General features: G+C 37.8%; 1 protein-coding gene across 5 annotated transcripts in view; it reads left to right on the top strand.

Moving 5' to 3' along the window:
- The window catches only part of ATRNL1 (attractin like 1), a 527,881-nt gene that overhangs the window by 383,013 nt on the left and 118,207 nt on the right, over positions 1–26,661 (top strand). For 2 of the 5 annotated variants that reach the window (XM_063338741.1, XM_063338743.1), the window contains exon 27: positions 11,867–11,974. The exons of the other annotated variants lie outside the window; for them this stretch is intronic. In XM_063338741.1, the coding sequence (XP_063194811.1) occupies positions 11,867–11,974 (108 nt within the window). The remainder of the gene's footprint in view (positions 1–11,866; positions 11,975–26,661) is intronic. 5 annotated transcript variants of the gene reach the window in all.

Genomic DNA, 26,661 nt, shown 5'->3' with positions numbered 1-26,661 from the left:
TAGAAAGATAGAAGGTTTGTTGGTCCTCGTTTAGGCAGGAGCATGGTTTTTCTGAGAAAGGCAGAAAAGGAATGTAAATCTATCTCTGCAGAGGTGAATATCATCCTTAATTCATGTGTGTTTTTAAAGCACACCTATTCAAATAACCATAGGTCACGTAATCAATAAATTGCTTTTTCCATGTTAATAATCAAGCAACCACCACAGCCCCAAGTATGTTGAAGGGTTTGAGCATTATATACTAGAATATTTTCTTCAACCCCAAATAAGTAGGGAAAATTAATTAGCCAAGTCATAGTTGTCATGCTCTTTTTAAGAAGGCCCTGAGGGCCAGTCCTTGCTTTGTGTGCACTGTGATAAATATAGGTCTGTTGAGGAAAATCATTGAGATGTGTGGCACCTTTGACTCGTAGATCATATCTTTGTTTTCTTTTGTCTCCCAATTAAGGATGTTGTTGTTTTTTTTTCTTGGTAAATAAATTTCAATTAATGAAATTCCAGCTGTCTCATACATTATGGTGGTGTAAATTTGAAAGCATTTAGCAGATGCCCATATAAAAATCCATTAACACATAGCAGGTTCCCTGACATTTTAAGCCAATATGTCTCCAGCTGGAACAAATAACAGAAAACAAGTCTACATTCTTGAAAAATTTATGGCATTCTTTAATGCAGGTAAAAGATTCCTATGCAGAAAGGAGCATATTGTGGAAGAATATAAGTGTCTCTTACATTTTCAGTTTTGCAAGAGGAAAGTCACGAATGCATCTTGTTGTATTCATTTGCTCTTAATACAAGTTGTATAAGACTGCATATATAAAAAAGGAGCCAATTAAGATTCCAGGTGAAAGACAATACTGCCTGTAAGTTTTAACTTGGCATTTATCACTCCTGAAATCACGTGAGGGTCTCTAAAAATTAGCAGTCAGAAATTCTGATAATTTACTTGCCCCTAAGCGTTTTAATCTGATACGGTTTAAAAAAAAAAAAAACAACACTTTAAGACTGCCATAAAAAGCCTTTTAGTAGTTCACTACTTAAAATCCTACCAGCAATGTCAAGCCTGGGGAGGAAGTAAAGGAATGGGAAAGATGACCTTGGCTTGCCTAAAGCTTGCAATATGTAATTTGGAAACGGGCCATGTTAGAAGAAAGCAGGTAAAAGAGATCTGCACATAATGCCAATATGCCCAGAAACTGTGATGGAAGAGTATGGAAATACACTTTTGGAAGCTTGCTCGTTCTGGTGAAGTAATCATTGCAATATGTGCGTTTTTAAATGCCTGTTTTCATTTACCTGTGTTAAAAAAATGTTTTCTTTAGGAGCAGAGGGAAACTGGATGCTATGTGGAAAACAGTCTTTTTGATCTTTTGATTTCTTTCTTAGTATTTATTGCGGTAGAAACAGTAAAGCTGGCTTTTCATCCCTGTTGAGCAAATTTACCACTAGGCAGAGGGGCAGCACAAAGCCCACTTTCCATTTCAATCCACCTAAGCCTCTAGACCGCAATTTAAATGATTCACAATGCTTGCGATCATGTCCATAGCAAAGGGTTGAACTCTTCGTATGAAGTATTTTGTAAAGTGATATCTGTGTAAGGTTCTTCAGTGCTGTTCTGTGTTTCACTGTGATTTAAGTTACCGCACTATCAGTGTCTTCAAATAACCACGGCAAATTCAAATTTAAAGTCTCTCAATTGGAAGGCAAATTCTAACAATTTGCTGGAAGTGATTTTCCTTTAAAATAGCTAACTTACGTGCTAACCACACACAGTTACAATGGCGTTCCAGTAGTGTACTCATCTAGTTTAAGGGTTTAACTGGAAAGGTAAATCTCTGTGTAAGGTAGAGGTATACAGGACAGTGCCTGGAGAAAGGCAGTGACTGCAGGATTGCTAAAAAGTTGTTTAGCACGTTGCTTCCTTAAATGAGCATGAGGGTTGTCACATCAAAGCCAATGAAAGAAAGAATGAAGGTGGCTGGAGTTTTTCACCCAGATGAAGCGGCTGCCCAGAAAAGCCTACCATTCTTGCGAAGCAAAAGTGCTGTGCTTCCCTCTGACTGTGTCATTGCCACAATCCTGTACTTGGCTGTCCTCTCTGTTGTAAATTAGAATAGATGAAAGCTGTCGAGCCAAGCCAGTGATGGAGGCTAATTTGATGTGATATAATTGATGAACTCTAAATCGTCCCACTTCTCTCTCTTGAAACAGTCTGACTGGAGCTCAAAATGCCAGAGTACTTTGATTTACGCTCTCTGTCACTTTTATATTGAAAGTCTCAGTGTGGCAGCAGTGAGGGATTAACTTCTTCACAGTATTTTTTTCCTAATCTGTAGAGTCTGTACACACATGGACTGGTGCAACCCCTTGTAGGAACACGATTGGGAAAGTCGGATTTCCTCGTTTGCAGCTGGATTGTGTACAAAATTATTTTTGAGATAAAGAGAATAACAACCTGCCTTCTGCTGTTACAGATAGCACCAAGATGGTCTCTTGGAGTTAGAGTTGTGCTTCGTGTTTCATAACTTAATTTTACACTGTAGGATTAGGGAATTTTCTGCTTGGAAGCCCTCTATTTCTGAAATTCTGATATAGTTTAAATATTTTAGGAGATTAGACAGGGTCTAGTCCCATCAGTAGCTGTAGCTTACTAGGTAGCAGTTAAAATAATTCCTCATTAAAATATTAACAAGCTTCAGACTTCTTTATCTCAGCAGCTTCTTGTTATTCATACTTTCCTGTTGAAGATATTTGAACTCAGAGCAAGCTGCCTTGGGGTCTTGGTTTCTTTCAAAGGTAGGGGATGGTCAGTTGCCTTCCTTGCTTAGGTCTATAGCTGTTACTGTTCAAGCATTCTCGAGCAACCACCATTAAAAGGTATAATATCTCACATCTGCTAAATCAGTTGTTTCAAACTTAAAAAGAACGTGAACAAAGGAGAACTGCTTTAATTTGCATTATTACTCTGGTCAGGTAGCAGAACTGCATCTGTTTCAAAGCCGTTTGCTCCCCTGCACAAAATGAGTTGGCTGTGGCCACATGCCATTCCCACTAGCTGTGTGTGCCAAATTCTTGCTGACCTGAATGTACTAGGTATGGAGAGCAAATATGTGCAGTTTGGAATATTTCTTTGGACAAGCACCCAGATTTCAGATCGGTATCCTAGTTTTCTGTTGATTAGCTAAACCCCTTCTCGCTGAAAGTGCCAGGTGGACAGGATTTGTTATATTTTCTGTACATTATGAGTGACCAGACTTTTTTTTTCACACTTCCTGATCCTAGCTGTAACTTAAAACCATGGCTTTACTAATGATTCGTAATTGGGTTGTTGATGTGAAAAATGCTGGGGTTAGAGCTTCTCCTGGATGGGGCAGTTAAAATAAAGAGGCTATCGGTGGCAGGATGAGCCTCATTTTTTCAATGATGAGGGAGGCACGTAACCAAGTAGCACGGGCTCAGCTTTCGTAAGGGTTGTCTAGAAGAGCTTTGCTCACCCAACACAGTAGCAGACGGTACTGGGGCATGCCTGTTCAGCTTGTAATAGCAAAGCTATTCAGCTCCTTACACTGGAGATCTGTGTAGCACTCTGGGACAGCAGGAGTGCTGGTAAGTGTACCTCTTTTTGGTGCCTTTTGCAGGGCAGTGACAATGGTGGTTATTTTGCTTAATATTTTAAGAATTAAAGCTTGAAAGCATTTAAAGGCATCGGTCAGTCATGGTACATCACCAGTTTACCAGCTTCCTTAGTGGTAATGTCATTTGTGCTTTAAGTAGCTTCTGAAGTCCCGCTTTAGAACATCGTATAATTGGCGATGATGCTGCACTTAAAGTGGTTCGTTTACATTGCCACTTTATCAGTGTACCAGTAATCACAAATAATAGATGGTTTTAAAGAATTAGAGGTAATAATATAGGCAAACTTCACCTTTGTTGGAGTACAGCCCAGTTTTCCTGTTCCGTATTTTTTATTTCTCTTCTTCCATAATTTTTTTACTTCAACATACTATAGGACAGGATTATAATCTGTGCCAAAGAGGATGGGAGAATCTGAAATAATTCACTGGATAGCTGCAATTCCACAATTCGGTAGGTGGCAAATACGTGATTCTGCAATGAGAAAGAAATAACTATCTGCAAAAAAGGAGTAGGGGAAAATGGGCAATGAGCTTGGTAAGAATATTCAAAAAATCAGGTGGAATTATCATCAATCAAAAGTGAATATAAGTCACCATACTTCTGTTGTAGCAACACAATATTATCAACAGCTATGTAAGGTTTGAGGCTCCACTTTTTGACAAGAGCGTCCAGCACTTTGAGAGTAGGGAGGGGAGCACTGAAAATAGGAGCAGGAGTGATGAGATAATAGTTACAAACCTACGTTTATTTAAAGTTGAGAAGGTTGAAGGGAAACTTCAAATTTATAAAGAACTCCTTCTAAGGAGAAGAGCTTTGTTTGGCTTTTTTTCTCAGTTGTGGAGAGGGAATGCTCTCCACTGTAGACAGGACAAGAAGCAGTTGGCTTAAATGTCAGCACGGAGATTTAATTTAGATTTTAGAAAAGACCTTTCCAGCATGGGGATCATCAGGCACTCCGCACTTATTGAGTGACGGTGGAACCTCCATCACTGGGGCCTTTTTAAGAAATGTATACATCTGCTAGAAGGATCGTAATCGCACTGCGACCTGCCTTTGTGTAGGACCTATGCGCAGAGGTGGACAAAGTGATCTCATAAGGTACCACTTATTCCCAGTTTCTTTTATTAGACCGCATTTACTATCTTTACTGAATTGCCATAGGAACAGCCTAAAACTTTATTTCAGAGCTGGGAATTATCAACTTGACATCTGTTGTCTAAGGTAAGTAACTAAAGCAGGTTTTTTTTCAGTTGTGATAATAATGGATAATATCCATAATGCCTCATTTCAAAAGCAGTAGCTTAATAATGGGGATAGGATGCGCTGAGCGTTTGTTAATGTAAGGTAGTTTCATACTGTGTCTCTTACACTTATAAAGATGGCACTTATGTTTAAAGTACTACACTATCAGTGTTATTCATTCTTCAGAAGAAATTTTGAAAAGCGTTATTTATGTGACACCATTGTAAATGAAAAAGTTCCAAAGAGTAGTTTGCATAATGTGATACTTGAATCTCTCTTTCATATTCTGAAATAATTAATTTTAACGCATATTATAATATATGCATTTATAAATAAATGTCCTTGGGCAAATACAGTAGAATGTCTTATGTGGAAACGTTTTAACATACATAATTAGTCGATCTGGTTCTCTTTTTCTCTGTACACAGAATTAGTTTGCAGAATAAGTATTTTTAGAAATTTTCTGTGAATTGAAAATGGTTCTAGCTAACAGCAAAACAATCAACAGATTGCTGAAAGGAATTTTTAAACCCACTTGATTAGGAAGAATGCAATTCTGGGGTTAGCAAGGCCTACAGAAAGACCCAAGTACCTCTAGATGAAGCTTTGAAATGTTTATGGTGACAGAACTGTGTCAACGTGCAACATGGATTCATAGTGATCTAAGTGACGGACGTAACAGGATTAGGTCTGGTTTAGCACTTCTTAAATTTGAAAGCAGTGAATTGAATGTTGAGCTAATTATCGATTCTTAGCACCCAACAAATCTTCCTATGCTAAATTAATTTCAAGGGAAAAATTCTGAAGGATTGATCACAACTATATTGTAACATGAGGCTCCATGAATTACTGGCACATAAGCATAAACCAGGGTGCCATTTCCATTGTAATAAGCAGCTTTTCTTACTCTTGAGTGTTTTAGGGACGGGAATTCTATTCCAGAATCAAAAAGGTCCAAAACCTGAAGATTCACATTTTGCTCTTTGCTTGCTAATGTGCAATACATTAAATGTCTGTTCCTTGGATCTAGCAACAAAATGACCTTTTCAGGGCTCATCTTTTTTTCTCATTTTTGATTTGTTCAAGGGAAATTACAGAGGACTGGTATTTGGTTTCCAAAAGGGATACATAAAAACTTGACCTTTTGGAACTGTTATTTTTTGGGATGTGTACACTGTATTTTAAGTATGTCTTAGCTGTTGTTTGCTGGACTATGTCTAGTTTAAATAACCCTTTATTTTATTCGGTATAAAGCTGGGACAAGAAGTATAACTCCTCTCATTTTTTCCCATGACAGACCTTTGCAGACACCTGAGAGCACTTTTTCTTCAGGCAATTTTAAAAGAAAGTGGCCTGGAATAGACTCTGATATCTTAGGAAGTTTCCATAGAGTCTGTTTTGCAGTGCAAATAGCGTTTTGTACTGTGTCCATCACTGTAATGTCTCATTGCCTACCTGAATGCACTCTTCTGTCAGGGCACTTTCCGCTTAACAGAGTGGGAAATGAGGCACAAGGAAAGCAAGGGACCAGGATTATTTAGGAAGTTCATGATGGAGAGAATGAATGATTCCAGATTGTCAGACTACTGTCAGAAGTGTGGTTATTCCTGCTGCTTGGTTTCCTAAGCCGGCTTTTGTCCATCTCTCAAAGCCACTGTATCTCCTGCAATCATGGAATGGTGAGGTTATTTCACCTGAAACCCAACAAAATAGTTTAAAGACTATGATATGTCTTTCCAGTGAAATCAGATGATTTGGAAATGAACCAAGTCAAATAGGTTATTCAACAGGTAAATGAGAGAGTGCCCTCCTCTCCAGCTATGTAAATACCTAATTTAATTTGAAGAGATTTGTAACACCAAGAGTTGCCGTGAAAAAAGTTACAGAGAAGGCAATCTTTGTCTACTGCAAATTAAAGCAAATAATCAGAGCTTCATTGAAATATCACTGTGTATAATTCAGTTTGAGAATTTAAGATTTTTTAAGAGAATTAAATTGTGTTTCTAACTAAAGTGCCTGTGGTCCACTCAGATCTGTGTAGTCATTTAAACCCATTTAAGTTACTTCTGTTGATTAGATATAGCAATAAGAAACCTCAGGAATGTGCAATTAATGACTGAATTGCACTGCTGATAGAGACTGTTTTCGCAGGGCTGTCCACTTATATACATATTAATTTTTGTAACCCTTGGAGTTTGTCAAATGCAATGCGATCAGAAATTAGTCAATGCAGCTCTCCATGAGCTTTTGATATTTTCCCTCACTGCAAACACTTTTCGTATAAAACTCAGGTTTAATGCGTGGCGTTGTTAACGCTTTTGTTGTAGCCTTTGGCGTTATTCACATCAGCAGTTGACAGCACGGAAACAGGAGAGGAGGAGACCACGTTGTAACTGCAGACAAGTCAGAGTTGGGTGATGAATAAACAGAGTAGGAATTTCAGATTAGACATTTGGAAAATCGTTGTCAGTGGGAGGGTAGTGCAGCACTGGACTGGAGAGCAGTTGCCAGAGAGATTGAAGAATTACGGTTTTGTGGATTTGAATACTCATCTAGACAAAGTCATGAATGTCCTGATACAATGTTGGTAGTGATCTAATCTAGGAAAAAAACAAACAAACAAAAAACAAAAACCAAACCCAACAACAAGAAAAGCTTAGATGTGAAGGAAAAAAAACTAGAAAACCTAGGCAGTTGTTAAAATAATAGGCACCCTTTCAACTGCCATATCCTTCCTTATTTCTGAAATAGGGTACTGAGACTGCATGGCTCTAAACAGCCAAATGGAAAACTCTTTTAATCTGGCAGTCAGACTCTTCCTGACATTTCTACAACTGTTTGCCACCTGCTTATCCCTACCCTAGCTGTCAAGCTGCCCCATGAACTTGGGCATGCATACTTGTCTGTGCATGCTTTATGGCACGCTCTAACACGTACCTTACTAGCCAGTGGGCTAAACTAGCCCGTAACGGTGCCAAACAGCTACGGAAAGATCTTCAGAAGGATTTTTCTGTTCATCCTATTATGGCACTAAAATGGTCTCATTCCTTTCAGCTATCCTCACCTGTCAGTCCCTCAAGAATGTCTGTTACTGTATAACAAAGAGAAAGTACACCTGTCCTAGTTCCTAACATCTCATGAACTTTATTAGGGTTTTTTTGTCTTTCAATTAGGGCTTTTCTAGGACAGTTGTGCTGGAAGGTGAAGAGAAAAGCATAGAAAAAGCAGAGCTAGTCAGAAGAACAGTAACCTATTCCACATGAGTCTTAAAAAAAAAAAAAAAAAGGAAAAGAAAGTCTTCTAAATAGGAAAAAGAAGCAAAATGGTAACATTTCCTAAAATACAAAAGATTTGAAACATGTTAGCCTGGAATTGCTGAAATGTTGTATTCTGTTAGTGTTAAATCATTGTAACATGTATTTTTGCATTGAGTGTTTTATTGTACATGAATACAATATGGGCGTTACAGTATTTTGAAAGTAAGTCGAAACGCTATCAACCAAAATAAAACAGCTAAAATGGAACATTACTTTAATAAGAACTTTACAACAAATACATTTTCTTGTAGAAGATTATACACGATGGTAAGAACATTTGAACTCACTCCAAACTGCATTGATCAGAGGAGAAGTATCCCCCATGAGAATTTTTTTGATCAATGGTAAAATTGAATTGTATACCCAGGCAAATACTTTCCTGTGATATACTTCTAGGTGGGGAATCAGGTCCTATTTCAAAGGTACTTATTTGACTAGCATGCCAAAACTCAAAATTAACATAATCTATGGGCGAAGAAGTCTACATGTCTATGGAGAATCAGGTGAGATGTATATTTTCATGACAAGGGACTGACTATGCCAAAATGGTTGTTTTTTAAAGAAATGTTCTCAAATTAAGTGGGTTTTGAGTGAGAAATTGAACTCATTTCTCGTATCCCAACATCTTACTCGTCTTCACTTATGACAAGTACAATTCTGTATTTTACAAGAAAAAAACCCTCTTTAATAGGATATAAATTAATACTTTGAAATTGCTGCGAAATAATAGAGATGCCTAAAAAATTAATCTTGTCAATACTGTTGTACTTAATGAGATTTAAAATTATGGTAGACCTTGAAATCAGTTGTCTGCTCAGTCAGATAAATGCTCATTGAATTTTTCAGTCCTATGATGAGAAAGTAATGTTTTGAATTTCCCATAGTTTTAAGTTAATATTTAGGCATGTGCTTAATTCTGAATATTATAAATTAAATATGTGATAAAATATTCAAAGAGTACATGTTAATAATGTCCATCTATTCTTTATCTCCAAGTATGTATCCCTAATTACTGAAGAAGTATGTATTTATTTTTTGTTTGTATGATGTTTAATTGCAGTAAATTTTGTTTGGATATGAGTCTATAAGTGACACCAGCGTAGTTCCACTTTCCACTATCCCATTTTCATTCTGCCTCAGCTCTGATGAAATCTGTGGGGGTTTTTTTGACCTCTTTGACTGCTGAGAAAAAGGCAAGGAAGAGTTTTTTTCACTCTTCTCCTAATACCTGTGTTTGGAGAGTTTCCCTGTTACTTGGCCTGTGGCTGAATTACGGGAATTTCCCCGTGCCTGTATGGGCTACGTGAAAAGAGCGTGTGAGTGGAGCACAGGGTGGCACACCTGAATGCCACCTGCCGTGCAATGATCTAACTCACAGGGCTTTCTACAGCTGGAGCTTTGCCTTTGTCCCAGGCTTGGTATATGAACAGTATCAGATGGGGGGAGTTAGCGGCTTTTTCCGGCCACAAAACTGATTTTAAACATCATAATGTCTTCCTGTATTTCTCCTCATTGCATCTTATTTTTCCTGTTCTCCACCTTACAGGGAGCTTTAAAATAGCGAACAGAAAGAAGCAGTATTTTGAACAGAGCACTTTTGTTTGATGTGCAAGTGCTCAGCTATCAAACTCAGCAGCGCTCCCTGGGCAGCCGAACATTTTAAAGTTTTCATTCTTCTTTACAGACCTAATTAAGAATCTTCGTAGCACTCCTCTCAAATGACAGAGTATCAAAATTACAGTGACTGCCTTGTGAATGAAAAGGTTTTACTTGAACGTATGACCAGGAGCAGAGGTGAAGAAAAACGCTGGCCTTAAAAAACAGAGAGCAGATCAAATACACATTCCTTTATAGTCTGGATTAAGTAAATCTTTTTAAATAATCATTTGCACATTTGGAGCATAGGTTATTCTGCTCATTTAACTACTTTCCCCAAGCAATTCTATTTGTTTAAAACAATGTTTGGTTTTCCATTAAAAAGTAAGCATTTGCCAATAGCTCTGTAGACTTACAATACTGTAATGAGTTCCATATGGCAGGACTGCTCTAATAACATTGTTTTCTTCATTTTTTGTTATTTTAGAAAGGAAAGGAGCTAGATATAGTAATTTTAGCATGCAGTAACTCAGTATTTATGCTTTAAATTTTTGTGGTCTTTGTCAAGTTGTCGGTAAGACTGCAGGATCATAGTAGTCCTTTCTGGCTGTAAAATCTATGACTATATTGTACTGATGTAAATCGCTGCTGCTGTAAATCAGTATACAGAGACGACAAGTTTCATTTTTACGTGGAGGGTTACAAACCTAATTTTTAACCATCTAGATATTAAAAATAAGCTTTTATTTATTCTGAATATAAAACATGCAGTTTCACCCAAAGCCATGTCAGTTGTCCTCTTGGTATGATATACTGGGAGCCCGTTTGCGCTGCTGCTTGCTGACACGCGTATTGCATGTTTATAAAAAGCAGGCCTTAGGAATGTATGGGTATGCATTAGGAGACTACTGTACTGTTTTGATGTTAACGTTACAAGTGCTTCTTTAGATTTCTGTAGACTCTCTTAAAATGCAAGTCAAGAAAAAATGCATGAGCAGTATTACAAAATGAGCTTGTTGCTTTGTAGCAGACCTTAAATCAAGAGTGTTTATTAGTAAGCTGCCAGCAAATATTTACTCACATACCTTTTATTATTTCAAAGGCTTTTATGAACAGTACGTCACAGTGCTAGTGTCATTTACATTCAAATATGTTTCTGATGTTTTAAGCTTTCCAGAGAAATAATAGGGAGACAAATGCTAAGAAAATGAAACTTAGATCTTTTGTAATAAAATATTTTTGCAAGCATTTTGTCTCGTCAAGATGCTGTGACATCCTGTTCAGTTGAAGGAGCACACGACTGTAATTGCACGACTCATTCACTTTAAATATTTAATAATGCTTTTATTAGTTGCACTGAACCAGTGAAGTAAGATCTGTAATATCTAGTGCTGGTCATCGTTTTTATTCATCGTAGTTTAATAAGCATTATAATTACAGATTGAGGAAGAAATATGAGTTAGCTTTGTGGTTTTGCTTGGGACTTCTGTGCACACCGGTATGATTGAAAGGGATTATAAAAGCTCTGGGAGCATAGCTGATAGCATTCAAATAACACTGATGCAGGCTTCCCAGTATTGACACGTTATTCTTCATATATAAGTAACTGCAGAGAAGTGCATAAAATTATGAGTCCTGACACTATTAACTCCATCTGGCTTAGTAGTGAAGTATGAAAATTTGAAGGCCAAGTGGACTGGTTCTTGGCAGGTATTCTGATGCATGCATTATCAGTGGAATTAGACTTTGACTATTTTTACCAACCATTTCCCATATTTGCTTGCAACTTGCACAAATAGCAAAGTTATTTAGTCAGTTAGGGAAGCTTTCATTTGGAGATTTCATCAGAGTTCAAGCTGAAAGACCATTTGTAGACAACATAAGCCCTCTGGGCTCAGTTCTCGAGTAAATATAGATGACGATAATTTAGGATAACTTTCTGCCTTTAATATTACGAATAGTACTATTTGCATGCTGTTTGCATTCTTATGTTTTAATGGGAGGTATAGTAGGGCAGACTAATATGTGGTGCATTTTTTTAATGTTTTGTTAAAACATCATTTTTTCCCCATCAGCAACTTATGCGGGAGCGACAGCAGATGGCCAGCCGCCCCTTTGCTTCTGTCGATGTAGCACTGGAAGTAGGAGCTGAGCAAACAGACTTTCTACGAGGGCCATTAGAGGTAGGAACAGTGGTGCTGACAAGGGACCGTTGTGATTTGCATATTTATATTGCTAGTCTCGTCTGCATCTGCTTCTGAAACCAAGCAGTGTCTGATTACCTGGAGCTGACAAGTCTCAGCTACATATGTTATGCCATTTTCAAGGCGCAGAGTTTTAATAGCATGACATGAGCTGTAACAAAAGCCACTGGAGAATCTATTAGCCTGGGCTGGAGTGACAGCCGGCTCACCTGGCAGTCCTTCCGTGATGGATGTGAGCTGAAGGAACGCAAGACGCAGGCCTTAAGGAGGGTGCAAACCTCGTGCTCGGTCCTTCGAGTATGCAGTGCCCCCTAGTTAACGTCTATCTTAATTAACAGAGATTACAGCAAACAAACAAACAAATAAATAAAACAGCTGCAAGTTGAATTTCAGTGTTGTGGTTTATATGTACAGGTTTAAAGAATAGAGAGTATACGGCATATTTTTGTTTGTAGATAATGGATACATTACTGCATTCTTTTATTGTAATTGCAGTACATTGGAAAAGAAATAATAATATGCAAAGCAATGTGATATTGGAATAGCGTAATAATGCATGAAATGGATTCTGGAAGTTTCACCTGAAAATAGAGGGAGAATTACTATATGTGGATAATAATGAATACCTAATCTAGGTTGGGCTTTTGGTAGATTGTAATCCTCTATTCCTTTACTTTTATTTACAATATTGTGTTTACAGTTATTACTTTATCTTATTCATGGTGGGACCTGGGAATGACGCGTGATAGCTCTGAAATCTTTCAAGATTGTACTTTTCGTTGCTGCCAATTCATCTTAAATTCAAAACTTCTTTTACTTTTCTCAATAGCCTCTTTCAGTGGAAGATTAAATATACTCTATCAAATCTCTAAGGTTCATGGAGAAGTGAGCAATGCGAAAAACAGATTCATAGCAGAAAAAAAAAAGAATCAGCTCTTGAGTACTTACCAAATTGAGATGCTCTGTCCCGCTTCTGTAGAGGAAGCGATCACAATTGTTCTTGCTGACATAATTTAAATACTTTAAGGAAGCTTATTTAGAAGCTTATGTTATTTTCTGATCAAATATAAGAACCCCCACGTTCTTCACCAACATCACCTTTTTTTTCCATCTCCTTTTATCTTGGAACGGAAGAGCTCTCCAGCTCCCCAGGCTGAGGACACATTACACTGTAGTTAACTTTTAACTGCTTTGAATGTGGTTTCATTGTTTCTATGCTGATATCTGGGAACACTTTCTCTGTTGTCTTTTCAAAGGGAGGCAACGAGTGGGAGCCGAAGCATCCAAACTCTAATTCTGTACATACTGATTATTTAATTAAACTTTAGAAGTAAACATCACAAGTTAATTGCCGCATTTTCTTCTCTCATATCTTTTATTTAGCACTAAAAGAGGTAGATACTAAAATATTTTAATTATATTTCACAGTTTTTATTAGATTTTTCTTCCTAGCCTAGCGTTTTCTAGCGATTGTTTAGTATTCTGTTTCCATAGGGTTTTTTTTCCTAATTAATACATAGTTATCCACAGAATGAAGTCCATTCAAAGTTTCTTTGGAATTACAATATACTGATCTATATCAAAACAAAGCATTGTGCTGAGGATTAAATGAACGTGGTTCGGGGTATTGATTGTCCTTTGATGTACATTGTATAAGAAAGAGCTATAGTAAGCTTCTATTCCGGTCCTATCCTCAATTTGCGAAAGGACACTAAAAGTTGTAGTTGCCATTCTGTTCTTCATTCTCAGCTCTCTTCTGGACTGAAGGGACTTTGGATCACGCATGCATTTCCAGGGTGCAATGCTTAAAAAACAGGATAGCGTGAAGTACCTGTAACTTCATTTTATTGTCTTAAGTTAGAATCTTTAAACTATTTAAATAATTCTGTGATTTCTGATGCCCATTGTGATCTTTTAAAGTTAGAGAGTTTTTGAAAAAATGAGCAATAACTCTCTTCAAAATGTTCCCCTGGCATTGCAGAGATCTTGCACTGATATACCAGGGGTTCCAATTTTAATGGTGGTGCCGTGCATCCCCTCACCTCATATTTTATTGACGTTGTAATAACTCCGGCACTTCCAATGACATTGTATTGATCCAGGAGTCCTTTGGGCACAATGTAATGTCATTGAACTGTTCCAAACATTACTGCAAGTCTTCCGTTCAACTGTGTAGTAAGACTGCTGTTCGTTAATGTCATCTGGTTACATGATGGTGGTTTTTATACAACTGCTGTTCTATATTAATACTGATGGTCTGATACATGTCAATATTCATATGACTACTACACGATAATTCCAGTATGCCATTTGGTTAGCTTTTGGTTTATTATTTGCATTTATTTGTAAATATCCAGAGCAGCTGTTTCACTGTACAGTTTCAGTTGGCAATAGTAAGGCACTTTTTACCCAGTGTTTTGAAAGCATGTGGATACTGTACTTCAAATGGTTACCTACTTTAGATACTTACAATACAACTGATAATATTTGTGTCTATTTTCAGTTAGCAGCCATTTGCAACAGATTAAAATAAAATCCTGAAAACATTACAGAAGAGAGTGGAATCTCTGTTATTTTGGGCTCTCTTTCTGCTTTGGAGTCTTTATCAGCCAGTCCACCTTTCTTAATGTTTTGCCAACAAAATGACAGTATCTTGATATTAACTCCTTCAAAAAACTTTAATCTGCATCATATTCCTCCTGTTCCCTGCTGTCTGAGTGGGTTTTCAGGCACTGGTAATAGCCTTTGCTCTTCCCAATTTAAACCATATTATTCATCAATCTTTACCTCTTCAGGCTGTCTTTCTGTGTAACTGATTCACAACATGACATTAACAAGTCTCATCTTGTCATCCATTCTGTCATGTTGGCCTTATATCAACTATTAAATATCTTATTGTCAGCTTAAATTTAACACAGAAGAAATCAAACTTAGTTTTTCTCTTGCCCTCCTTCCCTCTTGGTGTCACATCAACCACTATCTTGCTAATGATATTGGTAGCATGCTAGTATCCTAATTTTAAATCTAGGAAGCAATACCTACTCCTGCTGTGGCATGATATTCGTGCTACTAATCTTGTGCACAATTGTCCTATTTAACCCCTGCCAGCCCTAACCTACATATTCATCTGCTTCCATTATAATTGCCATTTCCTTACTTAGAAGTGATGAAATCTGCGTGAGCTCTGACAAGGGAAGGTGACACTGGAGGAAGGCCATGCCTCACTCTTCCTTCTCCCTCTTGGGAAGAGCAAGAGCAGCCTAAAGTTACTCCAGTGGAGGAGAGGAAGGGAAATCTGGAAGGCAGTGAACCTCTGGATTCCAAGAGGGGAACAGTCAAAGGGGGCTACAATGAAGTGGCCGGCGTCCCAGGGACAGGGAAAAGAAGAGAAAGAATTCCTAAGGTCCCCCTGCTTGCAGTTCCACATAGCACAGGCTATTAAGGAGCAGAGTAAGAAAACACCAGAAGCACCTTGTCCAGAGAGTCTGAGAACATTGTGATATTTTGTGATACCATCATAATTTTTTCAATACTAGAATCATAAAAAATTGAAGTAGCATCATAGATCAATAGCTACAACGCTTCTTGACACTCAGTGCCCTCAGTGTTAAAACGTTTTTTATTCCTTTCATTTCTTTTTTCTAGACATCTAAGCCATTTCCAGGCCTGGTTGCTTTTTGCTGCTCGGTGTATCCCAAAAGCTAAGTCATTTAGGCCATTTTCATATTCTAAGCCTCCATTAGGTAACATTTTTTTCCCCCAAAATATGAAGAACTCTTGAAATGCACTTTCACTGTGCTGCTGACCGTCATTAATCTGTATGTTAATAAAAACGTTTTTTCTGTCCTGCTTTGCCTAACTTCCGGGTATCTTCAGCTCATTCAGAGTCCATGATTAATTTTTTTAAACGGGGACAGATTATTTCTTTTTGGCCTGTGAGATAAGGTGAACAATACTGTAAATTCTAATATTTGTTCATCCTAAGTCTGGGCAGCAGCACCTACTGTGTTGCGTCTGCTGGAGTAAAGACTGATCTGTTCTTGCCTGCGTAAGAACCAAGTGCACATTTGCTCTTAGGATGGTCACCCATCTGATATCTTTTACAGTATTACTTGAATATCTTTTTTTCCAAATTGGTGTTTGTTAATAATTATTTCTTCAGAAAAACATGCAGTAAGTCTTTCAGTCATTTTTCCATCAAGTTACCGCATTGCCTGTAGAATTGTCACAGGTGTCAGATTGTTCTCTACTTCTGACAAGGTAGGATGATCTCAAGAATTTTGAATTTCAAGTAAAATCTAGCTTTGTTTCTCTAGCAAGCAGTAAGTAATATTTATGGCACATTAAATAAGCTTTGAATTTCAGGCACTTCTGATAAGTATGAAGCAAAGCCCAGCCATTATTTCTCATTTATCTGAGTTAAAGAATTGGAAGGCATGCACCGACACCAATGGCTATCATTATACCAACAATGGCTCTTGGAAATCAGGGTGACTTATTAAAACACATTAAAATCCTGTACCAGAGATTTGTGGGGTTTAGGTAATTGAAATTTATGTTAATAAGCTGCATTGCTGATTTCTCCTGCCAATAAGGTGTCAGGACCTTTTTAGCTTGCTTTACAAATAAATCCAGTTAAGTTGGGTTAATTTTCTTGTTTAATTTGAATAATTCGGTAATTAATTTTTGAAATTGCAACCTAAACATACTTCATTATTTTGTACAAAACGAAACAAGTTGTATGCTTCATCAGCATTACGCCTGCGTTATTTTGATGACATAATGTCTAATATCAAGGAACAGGCTCTTCCCAACTCTTTGTTACAGGTCATCAGATTGCCTCCTGATATTCTCAGTTCCTAATTTTAGTCTCAGTATCAGACAATAACTTCATTCCCCTTGTAATAAAGTAACAATTTATTTGAGACAGTGATGAAATTGTCCCTAGAATGGTCATCTTGTTTCCAGTGACCATAAAGGCAATATATATTTGGCAACAGGAGCTATCAAAGGCCATTATACTTGCACTTCTTGCTTACTTAAAAGTCATACTATATAATTTGCAAAGTTGCAGGTGTTGCTCATGGCTCATGCAAGTTTAGAGGGGAGCTGAACTCTGGTAACTTTAAAGAAGATATTAGAATATTAATTATTTATTATGATTTTTTTAAAAATACAATCAAATCTGATTATTTTGCAGTGGGATAACTAGACATTATCCTATGCTATCTTGTGGGAAAACCAGACATTCTCCTGGATGGGGAAGGGTAGTTTCACTGGCTAATCCATGTTTCTGTCGTTGTCATGGTTAGTGCTGAGGAAGGTGTAACACCAAATGTAGAATACAGCCTGTGAGCCAGTTCAGCCACTGTCCCATAGTACAAGCTGCAGGTTGTTGATTCCAGGGACTGAAAAAGCTGTAGCTGGACTCAAGGGAGCATAAATACAGTTTAGAGACACCTACCCCATTCGTTCTTTTCAATGTCATTCAGAAACAAAGTTTGCATTGCTTTTTTGTAACCTGCCCCTTAGAAGGCTTTGGACGTGCACATGAGGAGTTGGTGTTTTTAGAACCCTCGTCCCTGAGTTTGTCATTTTCCTAGCTAATATTCTTCTTTCCTAGCAAAGTTGGGATTTTTTACCCCTTGCTAATTCCAAGTTTGAATTATCTGTATTGTCCATCTATCTGTAAGCCAAGTTCTGCTTGGCATTGAAAAGGGCTTCAGTAAGTACTGTGTCTGGTCTGTGGCACTGCAGCTGAAGGAGGACCAGAGGAGAGAGAATCAAGATGGGAACAATGTGAGCAATCAGAGACTTAGAAAATATAACTACAAGGAAAAGCCAAGGAAATTGGAGTAGGCTATTGAAAGGAGTCAAAATAATAACCTTCAAATATGCAAGAGGTTAGTAGCAATCAGAAGGGCAACAGTCTTTTCTTTGCGTGCACTGTAGGCAGCAAAGGTGTAATGGACTTAAATTGTAGTAGAAGAGGTTTAGGCTGGATAGCAGGAAAAACTTCTCATAATAAAGCTGAAGCATTGGAAGCAATTGCCTGGAGAGGTGATGGAATTTCTTTTATTGGAAGCTTTTTAGAACAGGTTAGACAAACATTTTTCGGGTACCATGTACCCGTATCTCCATTACCTTCTCTCCTTTCAGCCATCTTTACTATTATTATGATTGCTGCCTAGCTCTTCCTTCTGCATACTCTCTGAAAATTTTCCATTTCTGTTGTTTGGACACCTTAATTACCTTCATTGCACTATTAGTTTTCTGTTACTGAATGTTTCTGACCCTTCTTTTTGCTTTTGAAGGTGTCTTCATTGATTTACGTCCTCAGTTTTCTTGCAAGATCAGAAACTCTTAAGTCATCTCTGACCCCCAGTCTCTCCATGACTGTAGGTCTGCCTAATACGATCTCCAATCCATTCTGGAACAGCTTCAATATTCTCCTTGAAGCCTGTATTCATGATGTAATTATTTTTATCTTAACTGGTGCATTACCATTTTTATAGCCTTTCAAAATCCGTGCGTCCTACACTACTAGATCTCACACGATACACCTGACACTGAAGAGAAGGATCTATATTGGATCACATTTCCTGGTTTTCTGTATTACTCAAAGATCGTGCTAAATTTGCTGTGCACTGCCTCAAGAAATCCGTTATCTTGTGCCACGCTTTGACCTTGATGGCTCACTGCATTCTTCTCTGCCCGCTCCCTCAGTCCTGTTCATATTGAGTCACTTTGTTATAAATCCTACCTTCAAAGTTATTTTTTTTTTCTTCTTTGCAAATGAATGATTCACCTTGGGTATCCTTTTGTGATACCATGTGTGAGGTATGTTATATCATATGCAAAATTCACATTCGGTAGTTCTTCTGTTAGAGAAAAAAGTTTACCCAAAAGCAGCATTGTTTGGTCCCCGCAATAACTCCTTCCTCATATAGTGAACTGTTTTTCATGAAATAAGAATTTTAGATTTCACGCTATTTAATTCCTCGTTCGGTGGTCGTATGCAACAGTGCAGCTCTGCCTGATTGAATATCTTTACATTTGCACAATATTTTTGTTGCTTTTCTTTAAATTTATGTCTAGCAATGTGTGAATGTTCTGAGCATGTGATTCGGAACAAGCACCTACTCTAGTTGCTCATGCATACTGCTCACAGCTATGATTTTTTCGTGTGTGTTGTGTATACTAACTCTATTCAATGTAAAGTGTATAGATGTTCCATTCCTTGCACAAAATCAAGTTAACAGTATATTAAGATTTCTAAGTAATAGTTTTCTCCTTCGGTATATGGGAAATCTAAAAAGAGCCTGAGAAAGGCTGCCTGGAATAAGCCACATCATTGTTTTTTCATACAATACAGACGAAATTTGTGTGTGTGTGTTTATTGCTAAAATATATACTAACACCTCAAAACTTGTTGACGTTTTGACAGAGACCTTAATTTAAAGAAAGTTTTTAAAAATTCTAGGTTGGTTCTGGAATGTATCCAGAGTCTAAACTTACAGAAAACACATTTTAAATCCGTACATTCTCTTGTTTGCCTGCTTGTTTCCCTTGAATTAATTTACCCTCATGGGCAAACAGACATTGTAAGAATGCCTTAAACATGATGTACAGGAGATTTTCCTACATGTGGGTTAATGTCCTAATGTTTCAGAGTAAAGCCTCTGCTTATTAGCTGATGAGCTATAGGATCTGTGAATTCGCAATTAGTTCTGAAAACCTGATGTTGGTTCATGTTTTTTGACAAAAATGTATCTTTCCACTTCATAAAATTTATTTGGCACATGTACTGCGTAATCATATGACTACAGAAATTGTTTGGATAGAAATATATGATTTGTCTTGAACAAAATTGCCAACAAATTTCATGCTCAATTTGGAACAATTAGCAGGAATTTTGGCTGACTAGTTAAATGTAGGTGTTTCAGCAGTATTGGCGTGCTGTGAATAGAAATTGTTATTATTGTATTACACATAGTTGCAAATTGAAAATATCAAAATAAATATTCTGATTGTTTGCAGGCAGAAGTGTTTAGATGTGTCTGTAAATGTTATGAATAATGACACTGTACATGTCCTATGTTCATTAAAATTAATAAATACAATCTTTCCAACATCTTATTTCATGAGGTACGTAGATACAAAAATTCAGTCAATGCAAAACAAAATATGTATGTACGTACCTCTAGATTTGTCTTTTGAACGAGGCTTGCTTATGGAAATCTTGACTTTGGATAGCAAATCCGTGACAGTGAGATTTTCCCGAATTGTTTAAATGGAACATACCAAAGCACGGAAATAATTATGCTGTCAGGATAACTAAAAAGCACATAGATTGAAATTTTTCTTGGTTTGATTGACTGGGCCTTTCTGTACACCTGATTGGCACATGCCGTTTTCTGTCAGGCTGCTCTTTCTAGTTATATATACTTCCTTAGTATTTCTTTAGGGTTTAGATCAAGAGTTATTTCTCATCTTTAAAGTAGGACACTTCTCTCTTTAAAAGGAACAGAGAAGAATAGGTACAGAAACTATAGTCTTTCATCAGCTATTTCCCATGTTTCCAGGTGGAGCTGGCTACTGTATGGTGGTGTTTGATATTTGGCAACTTGTAGCCCTTAGCTTTGCTTCAGAGACTTTACCTGCATGCCATTTCCTAGCTCTGTACTTGAGTTTCAGTTCTTCCTGCCAATAACAATACATATTGAAACTGCAGCAGACAGGAGACAAAAGTGCAGTGCTTTTGCTTTTCTTCACAGAACTTGACAACCTGCGTGTATTGTCAGATAATCTAATAGGTTATGCCAGTTTTCCCTGAAGTTTTATCGTTCTATAACTTCTATCAAACTAAATTCGAGTCTGAAGTGAATGTGAATTCATTGTGTAGAAGGCAGTGCACCTGCCCTAGACAGCAGATGCCTAAACCTCACCTAAGCTTCAGAGCGCCATCCAATTTGCTTACTTTCCAAGACTGTTGAACCCAGCAGGCACTTTTCTACCTGGTCTACAGAGAGTTATTAGCTAAGCTTCGCCTGAGTCTGCAGAAAAGACTGAAATGTTATGTCTGGTCAGGACTACAACTAAACTAATTTTGACAACAGCAACCTTTTACATGATAATACAGTAAGAATAGCATTTGTCCATGAGGTAGGAAAGCACTGAGCCTGAGGGGGACTATACCTACATAGCCCCAGGCATCCTGTGAGAACACACTTGTATTTTTACAGCTACAAGATTGGATTAATCAGATGGTGAAAGGAGAACAGATTAGAGAGAATCTGACTGCTCAGGTGACCTGGACACTATTCTGGAAGGGGGCAGATGTAAAACGTTCCCTGTGGGCTGGAGCCAGAGCTGAAGAGTATGCTCTTTCCACCTCGGTGTCTCACCGTGGTTCTGCCTGCTGCACTTTGGACATTGTGGCTCTTGAATTTCTGGTTACATCGTGGCTCAATTTCAAGAAAAAAAGATGGAGCAAGTTCCTGTTTAGGTAGGCCATAGAGCCCCTTGGGCTGAGTAGAGCCTGAACCTCAGCTCCCTCCTTAACTGGATCAAGATCACTGTTCTGACGTCTGCTCTACCATACAAAAGGCAAATTTGGTTCCCGCTCTCATTATGTGCCCATCATCAGAGCTGGAGGAATTTAATCTAAGCGTGCCACATCATATTCCTCCTTGTTCCCTATGTCCTCAGTGGAAGACGAGGAGGCCTATTTTTCCCTTTGCATACCTGGTCTAGTGGGAGGTGTCCCTGCCCATGGTGGGGGTTTGGAACTAGGTGATCTTCAAGGTCTCTTCCAACCCAAACCATTCTATGATCCTATGATTGTGAGAGGCAGTTTCTTTTTTCACACTGATTTCACACTGAAAGGTGTGTAGTAATTACAGGAAGACTAGATCACTTCTTTGTTGTGAGGAACCCAAAATTTCAAAGAGGCTGTGAGGAGGCTGGGTATGTAAGTTATAGGGCATGGGTTCCATTCACTGGCTTTAGCAAAGCGGAAGTAGAAACCTTGCATTAGGTGTTAATTTCAACAGTAATATCAACAATTTTTTAATTACAGAAAATGCCAAAATACTAGAATTTGAAAAATGAGTGGGCTCAATTAGGATTTAGGGCCCAATGGTGTGATTCTTTAACGGTCTTGAAGGAGCCTTCTCCTTGTACAATTTCTTTTGGAAATCAAAAGATTAGGAATGGTGTGCCGCAGTAAAGCAGAAGTTACAAAGGCAGTTAGACTGCAGTGAAATTGGGAACATCAGTAATTTTGTATCAGGGCCATCTCTACAAGAACTCCTTTAAAAAGTAAGCAGTATTTGTGATATGTGATTGCTTCCAGTTATAAATATAGTGTACTTTACAAATCTATTAGAGTTTCCTATAAAGAAGACTGTAAAACACTATTGTTCATTAGTGTGAAGCAGTAAAGTTTTTAACAGATAGGTATGAAATAAAATTTTCTCTTTTTTCATCTTTGGTATATATTCACGTTACTGGAATTTTATTTAAAGTAGAATTTTGCCTTTCCAACTGCTATTCCTTATACTATATCCTTGGCAAGATGACCTTTTTCTTATCTTTATTATCCAGCTTTCAGTAAGAAACTGGGAAGTTTAAAGAGACACTTGCCGTCAGCTTCTTGTCTCAACTGATTAGGCCTTTGAAAAAGATGTATAAATATTGAACCAGCTGGAGTTAGTAAATAAACTTATTCTGTTCTACAAACAACTTAATGGTTATTAAAGGAAAAGCCAATGGGCTTTGGAAAAAGTAGACAAGTAATAATTTCTTTTATATTGAAAATTTTTTTGAATTGTAAGAATCGGAAGGAATCGAATGTACCCTTCTGAACACACTTAAATATCGGTTCATGTGCAGAAGAGAAATGCATTATCCAGTGCCTCACAAACATAATTTGTGTTTTGCAACACAAAACACGCAAGTGTAGGACACTCTTTAAGATCGCCACTAAGTATACCAAGAGACGCTAACATGACTTTGGCAATGAGATCCAGTGAGATCATTTTCCTCTGGGGATATGGATGCCGTAAAGTGCGTATTTCATTGTTTTGCATGAAGAATATTTTAAAATCACATTAAAAGAAAGAAAATGTATTACCATTTTGTTATAAACAGAGCCAGCTAAACATCATAAATTGAATATGCATTAAAAAAATCTCCAAAACTTACTGTCATCTATTCCTACATAGCTTCAGGGCTTAATCATGAATGTTATTTGAGTTACATTCTCCCATCACTCACTTGCTGAACTCAAGAAAGGTAGAATTGCACCAGGTCCAAATCTGGCACAACATACGTCTGCTAGAGCGCCATTAAAACTAGACTAGGGAAATAGTATACCTACTCTGATGGATTTATTGAGGAATACTGGATTTGTGTGTGTATGGTTAAATGCAGAGTAATTGCAGAAATATATTTTTTAGAAGTTGAAAAAACTTTTATTTTTCTCACTTCCCAGTATAATTAAGTGGTAGAAGTAGTACTACAGTCTGAATACTTAATTTTCTTTTTCTCCAAAATCGCTACAACATGTGTTTCTGTTCTAATAGGAAACTTCCATGGACAATATCCATTGAAGTGAGTGCAAAGCGCAATGTGATTGTGATCTAGCAATAGTTTATAATCAGTTTGCCACTATTTTGCAAAATAAATAGCTGAAGAACATTTTAAATAAGCTTCTCTAGCCCAGATGTCTGTCTTATTAGTGACTTTCTTTTAATTATATGAAGATCTAATAGCTCAAGGTGAAGAGGAAGTAAGAGGAGAACTGGAAGGGGCGCACAAACAATATAGGACCTTGAAGGAAAGCAATAATTAATGTGGGGCCATACAGGAAGATGCTTTGATGCTTTGGCAGCAACAACTATATATCCATAAAATGCGCAAGATACACATTCATAAAATGGCACAAAACTGCTTCTATATCTGCCCTAATGTGACCTCTTCACTAATTAATATTTTGATAAAATTTGCATGCAACCCAAACCATATTTCCCGAAGCCTAAACATAGTGCTGTAATTTGCATATGCACTGCATATGGCCATTGGTATTCACAGCAGGAAATGGCATAAAACCAGTGCATTTAGTGTAGGAGTGTGTAATGTCATGCTTTGTTTTGTTTGATGCATATGTTTTTGCTCGCATTTATGTGAGTGAGGGCGAAGTCGGAGAAACTTGTCTAGGATTGGGGGTAAATGATAGGGAAGTTAGTGAAAGTCTGCAGACCAAGTAATATTTCAGTAACATTATTGACCCGATTCAAAGGAACTTACATCTCCTTTGATACTTGGAATTGGTTTTGTTCCAAACAGTTCCATTGTGCAAGATGAGAGTTAAAAAAAAAAAAGGGGGGGGGTGTTGATCACAGACCTTTAGGCAGTGTTTTAGATGTGCCGTCTTAGCCACTGGGTATCTTGAGGATAAGGTCTGAGACCTTGAATTTATATTCTTTAGAAAGAAAGCACAGAAAGCAAAGGGTAGGTCTGATGTTTTTACAGCAGTCTCTGCAACAGCGTTTGCTACTGAGGTATGCTCTATTCCTCTGTTTCAGATAGTTTTTCAAAAGGCTTAAAACGCCCAAGTATATCATAGAACCGAAGTCACCCTGAGAGGTGAAAATAGTACAATCAACTCATTATCTTCCAGAATGTGGGGCAACAACTTTAAATCAACTGGGAAAGGCAGAAAGCCTTATTCAGAAATACTTCTTAATGAGAACTGGGACTGAATGAGAAATTCAAAAGCTCCTCTGTACAATGAGTAATATTGATCATTGTTTGGTACACCTTCTATGTAATTGTAGGGTCTTTCGAATGCTTTCCCCTGCTCACCTCTGCCTTGCCCATTTTTAACTCTAGCCAGCTTGTCTTATCAGTGTGCAGATCTTCTCCAAGCACCGTTCCGTTGCAGCATTATGATCACTAAGATAGTAACATGGCGAGCGCTTCTGACAGACAAATGCGGGTATTTGTTAGCTGAGGATTTACAGCAGTAAAGACCTCATCTTCTCATCAGCTGTTTTCGATACTTTACATTAATAGGACCAAGGAACTGATCCTTGTTAGGAGAGTTCATGTCAAGCTGAAATTCAATGTTTTTACTTACTGAATTTGAATCAGACAGTAAATCTAATTTGTAGAAAACAGCATTCATCATGCACAATAGAAACAGAATGATTTACGTTGGAAGGAACCTTTTGTAGTCGTCTGTCAGTCAAAGACACTGGGAATGAGCCAAACCCCTGAGCAAAGTCAGGCCACCTTTGATCAGGTTGCTCACTGTTTTGTTTACAAAGATACCGTGGAAAACTGTTTGAGAAACTTGCTGAAGTTGAGGTTAACGCCATCCACTGCTGTCTTCCACTGAGCCAGTCATACCATCCCCGAAAGTAACCAGGCCGGTGTGGCAGTCTTTGTTTTTCATAAAACCATGCTGGCTGTTCCTAATGAAATTTGTGTCCATCGTGTGCCAGAACAGGGCTTTTAGGGGCATTTCCTTCATAGCCTTCCCAGGGAAGCAGATTAGGATGACCAGTCTGAATTTCCCCAGATCTTCCTTCTTCCCCTTCTTAAAGATATGTGTAACATTCGCCTTTTTACAGATACCAGGAACCTCCCCTGATCACCATGACCAAAGATGATGGCATTTTCTCAATGACATTGGCCACTTCCCTCAGTGTCCCATCTGGTCCTGAGGACTTGTCTTTTTTTGTCAATTTGCTTAAGTGGTCCCCACCTCATTATTTCTGTACTATGGGTGCTATGCGCACTCTCTACTAACTCAGCCAGATGAAAATCATTAGCAAAACCCAAAGCTTGTGTTGCTTGGGATTTCAGGCTTTTTTTGAGTGCGTGGAATAAAGTTGGATTTAAAGTTCTTGCATAAACCAGAGCAGCTTTGACATTAATGTAATTAAAGAACTGCTGTAAAGATCCTTCCTTCAGTAGCAGCAGGTAAGAGTTGTCAATGTCTGCTTTTCTGCTGATATTTCTTGGTGAGGCATATTTTTTGAGCTTTTCTTCTTATGCCACCCCATAAATTCCAGAATTTTTTCCCAACGTTTACGTTTTAGTAGTTGCGATGTGTACCTTTGTATACTATGCCCAGTGTTTTTTAAAGACTGTGTTTAAATATTGGCAGTGCATGTGCAGTTAGAAAACAGTTATGAGTTTGTAGCTCATACACGGTTCAGTTTTTTGAAGGTTTCTTTTAGAGGCTTTGTGGTAAAGTAGGCACAGTTCACAAGGTAACAGATCAGAATGGGTTAATGAAGATCCTACTCACAGGCTTTTACCTGTCCTCAGCTTTGACCAATCAGCCAATTAGCAGCTGTGAAAGCCTAGATCCAAATAAATAACAAATGTGCAGGTTCTCCTGGAAAGGCTGCAGAGCTGTACTGAGAGATGCTGCAGGAAGAGCTTTGTGTGAAGAGCAATGGTTGGCCATAGAAAGAAGCCTGGAAGTTTGGTGAGTTGCGTAAAGAAAAGTCTCTCCTCTTTCTTGTTTAATGGAGGGTATCTTGTCTGGAATTCAGTAAAGTTAAGGTGAACCACACTAAAGCTGTTTTCTGTGTTGTACAAATTGGCAATGCTATTTTAGTTCTCTAAGGAAGAAACAAGAAAAAATA

This window comes from Chroicocephalus ridibundus, chromosome 6 (genome assembly GCF_963924245.1).
Source record: "Chroicocephalus ridibundus chromosome 6, bChrRid1.1, whole genome shotgun sequence".
Taxonomy (NCBI): domain Eukaryota; kingdom Metazoa; phylum Chordata; class Aves; order Charadriiformes; family Laridae; genus Chroicocephalus; species Chroicocephalus ridibundus.
This window is presented reverse-complemented; position numbering and strand designations above follow the sequence as displayed.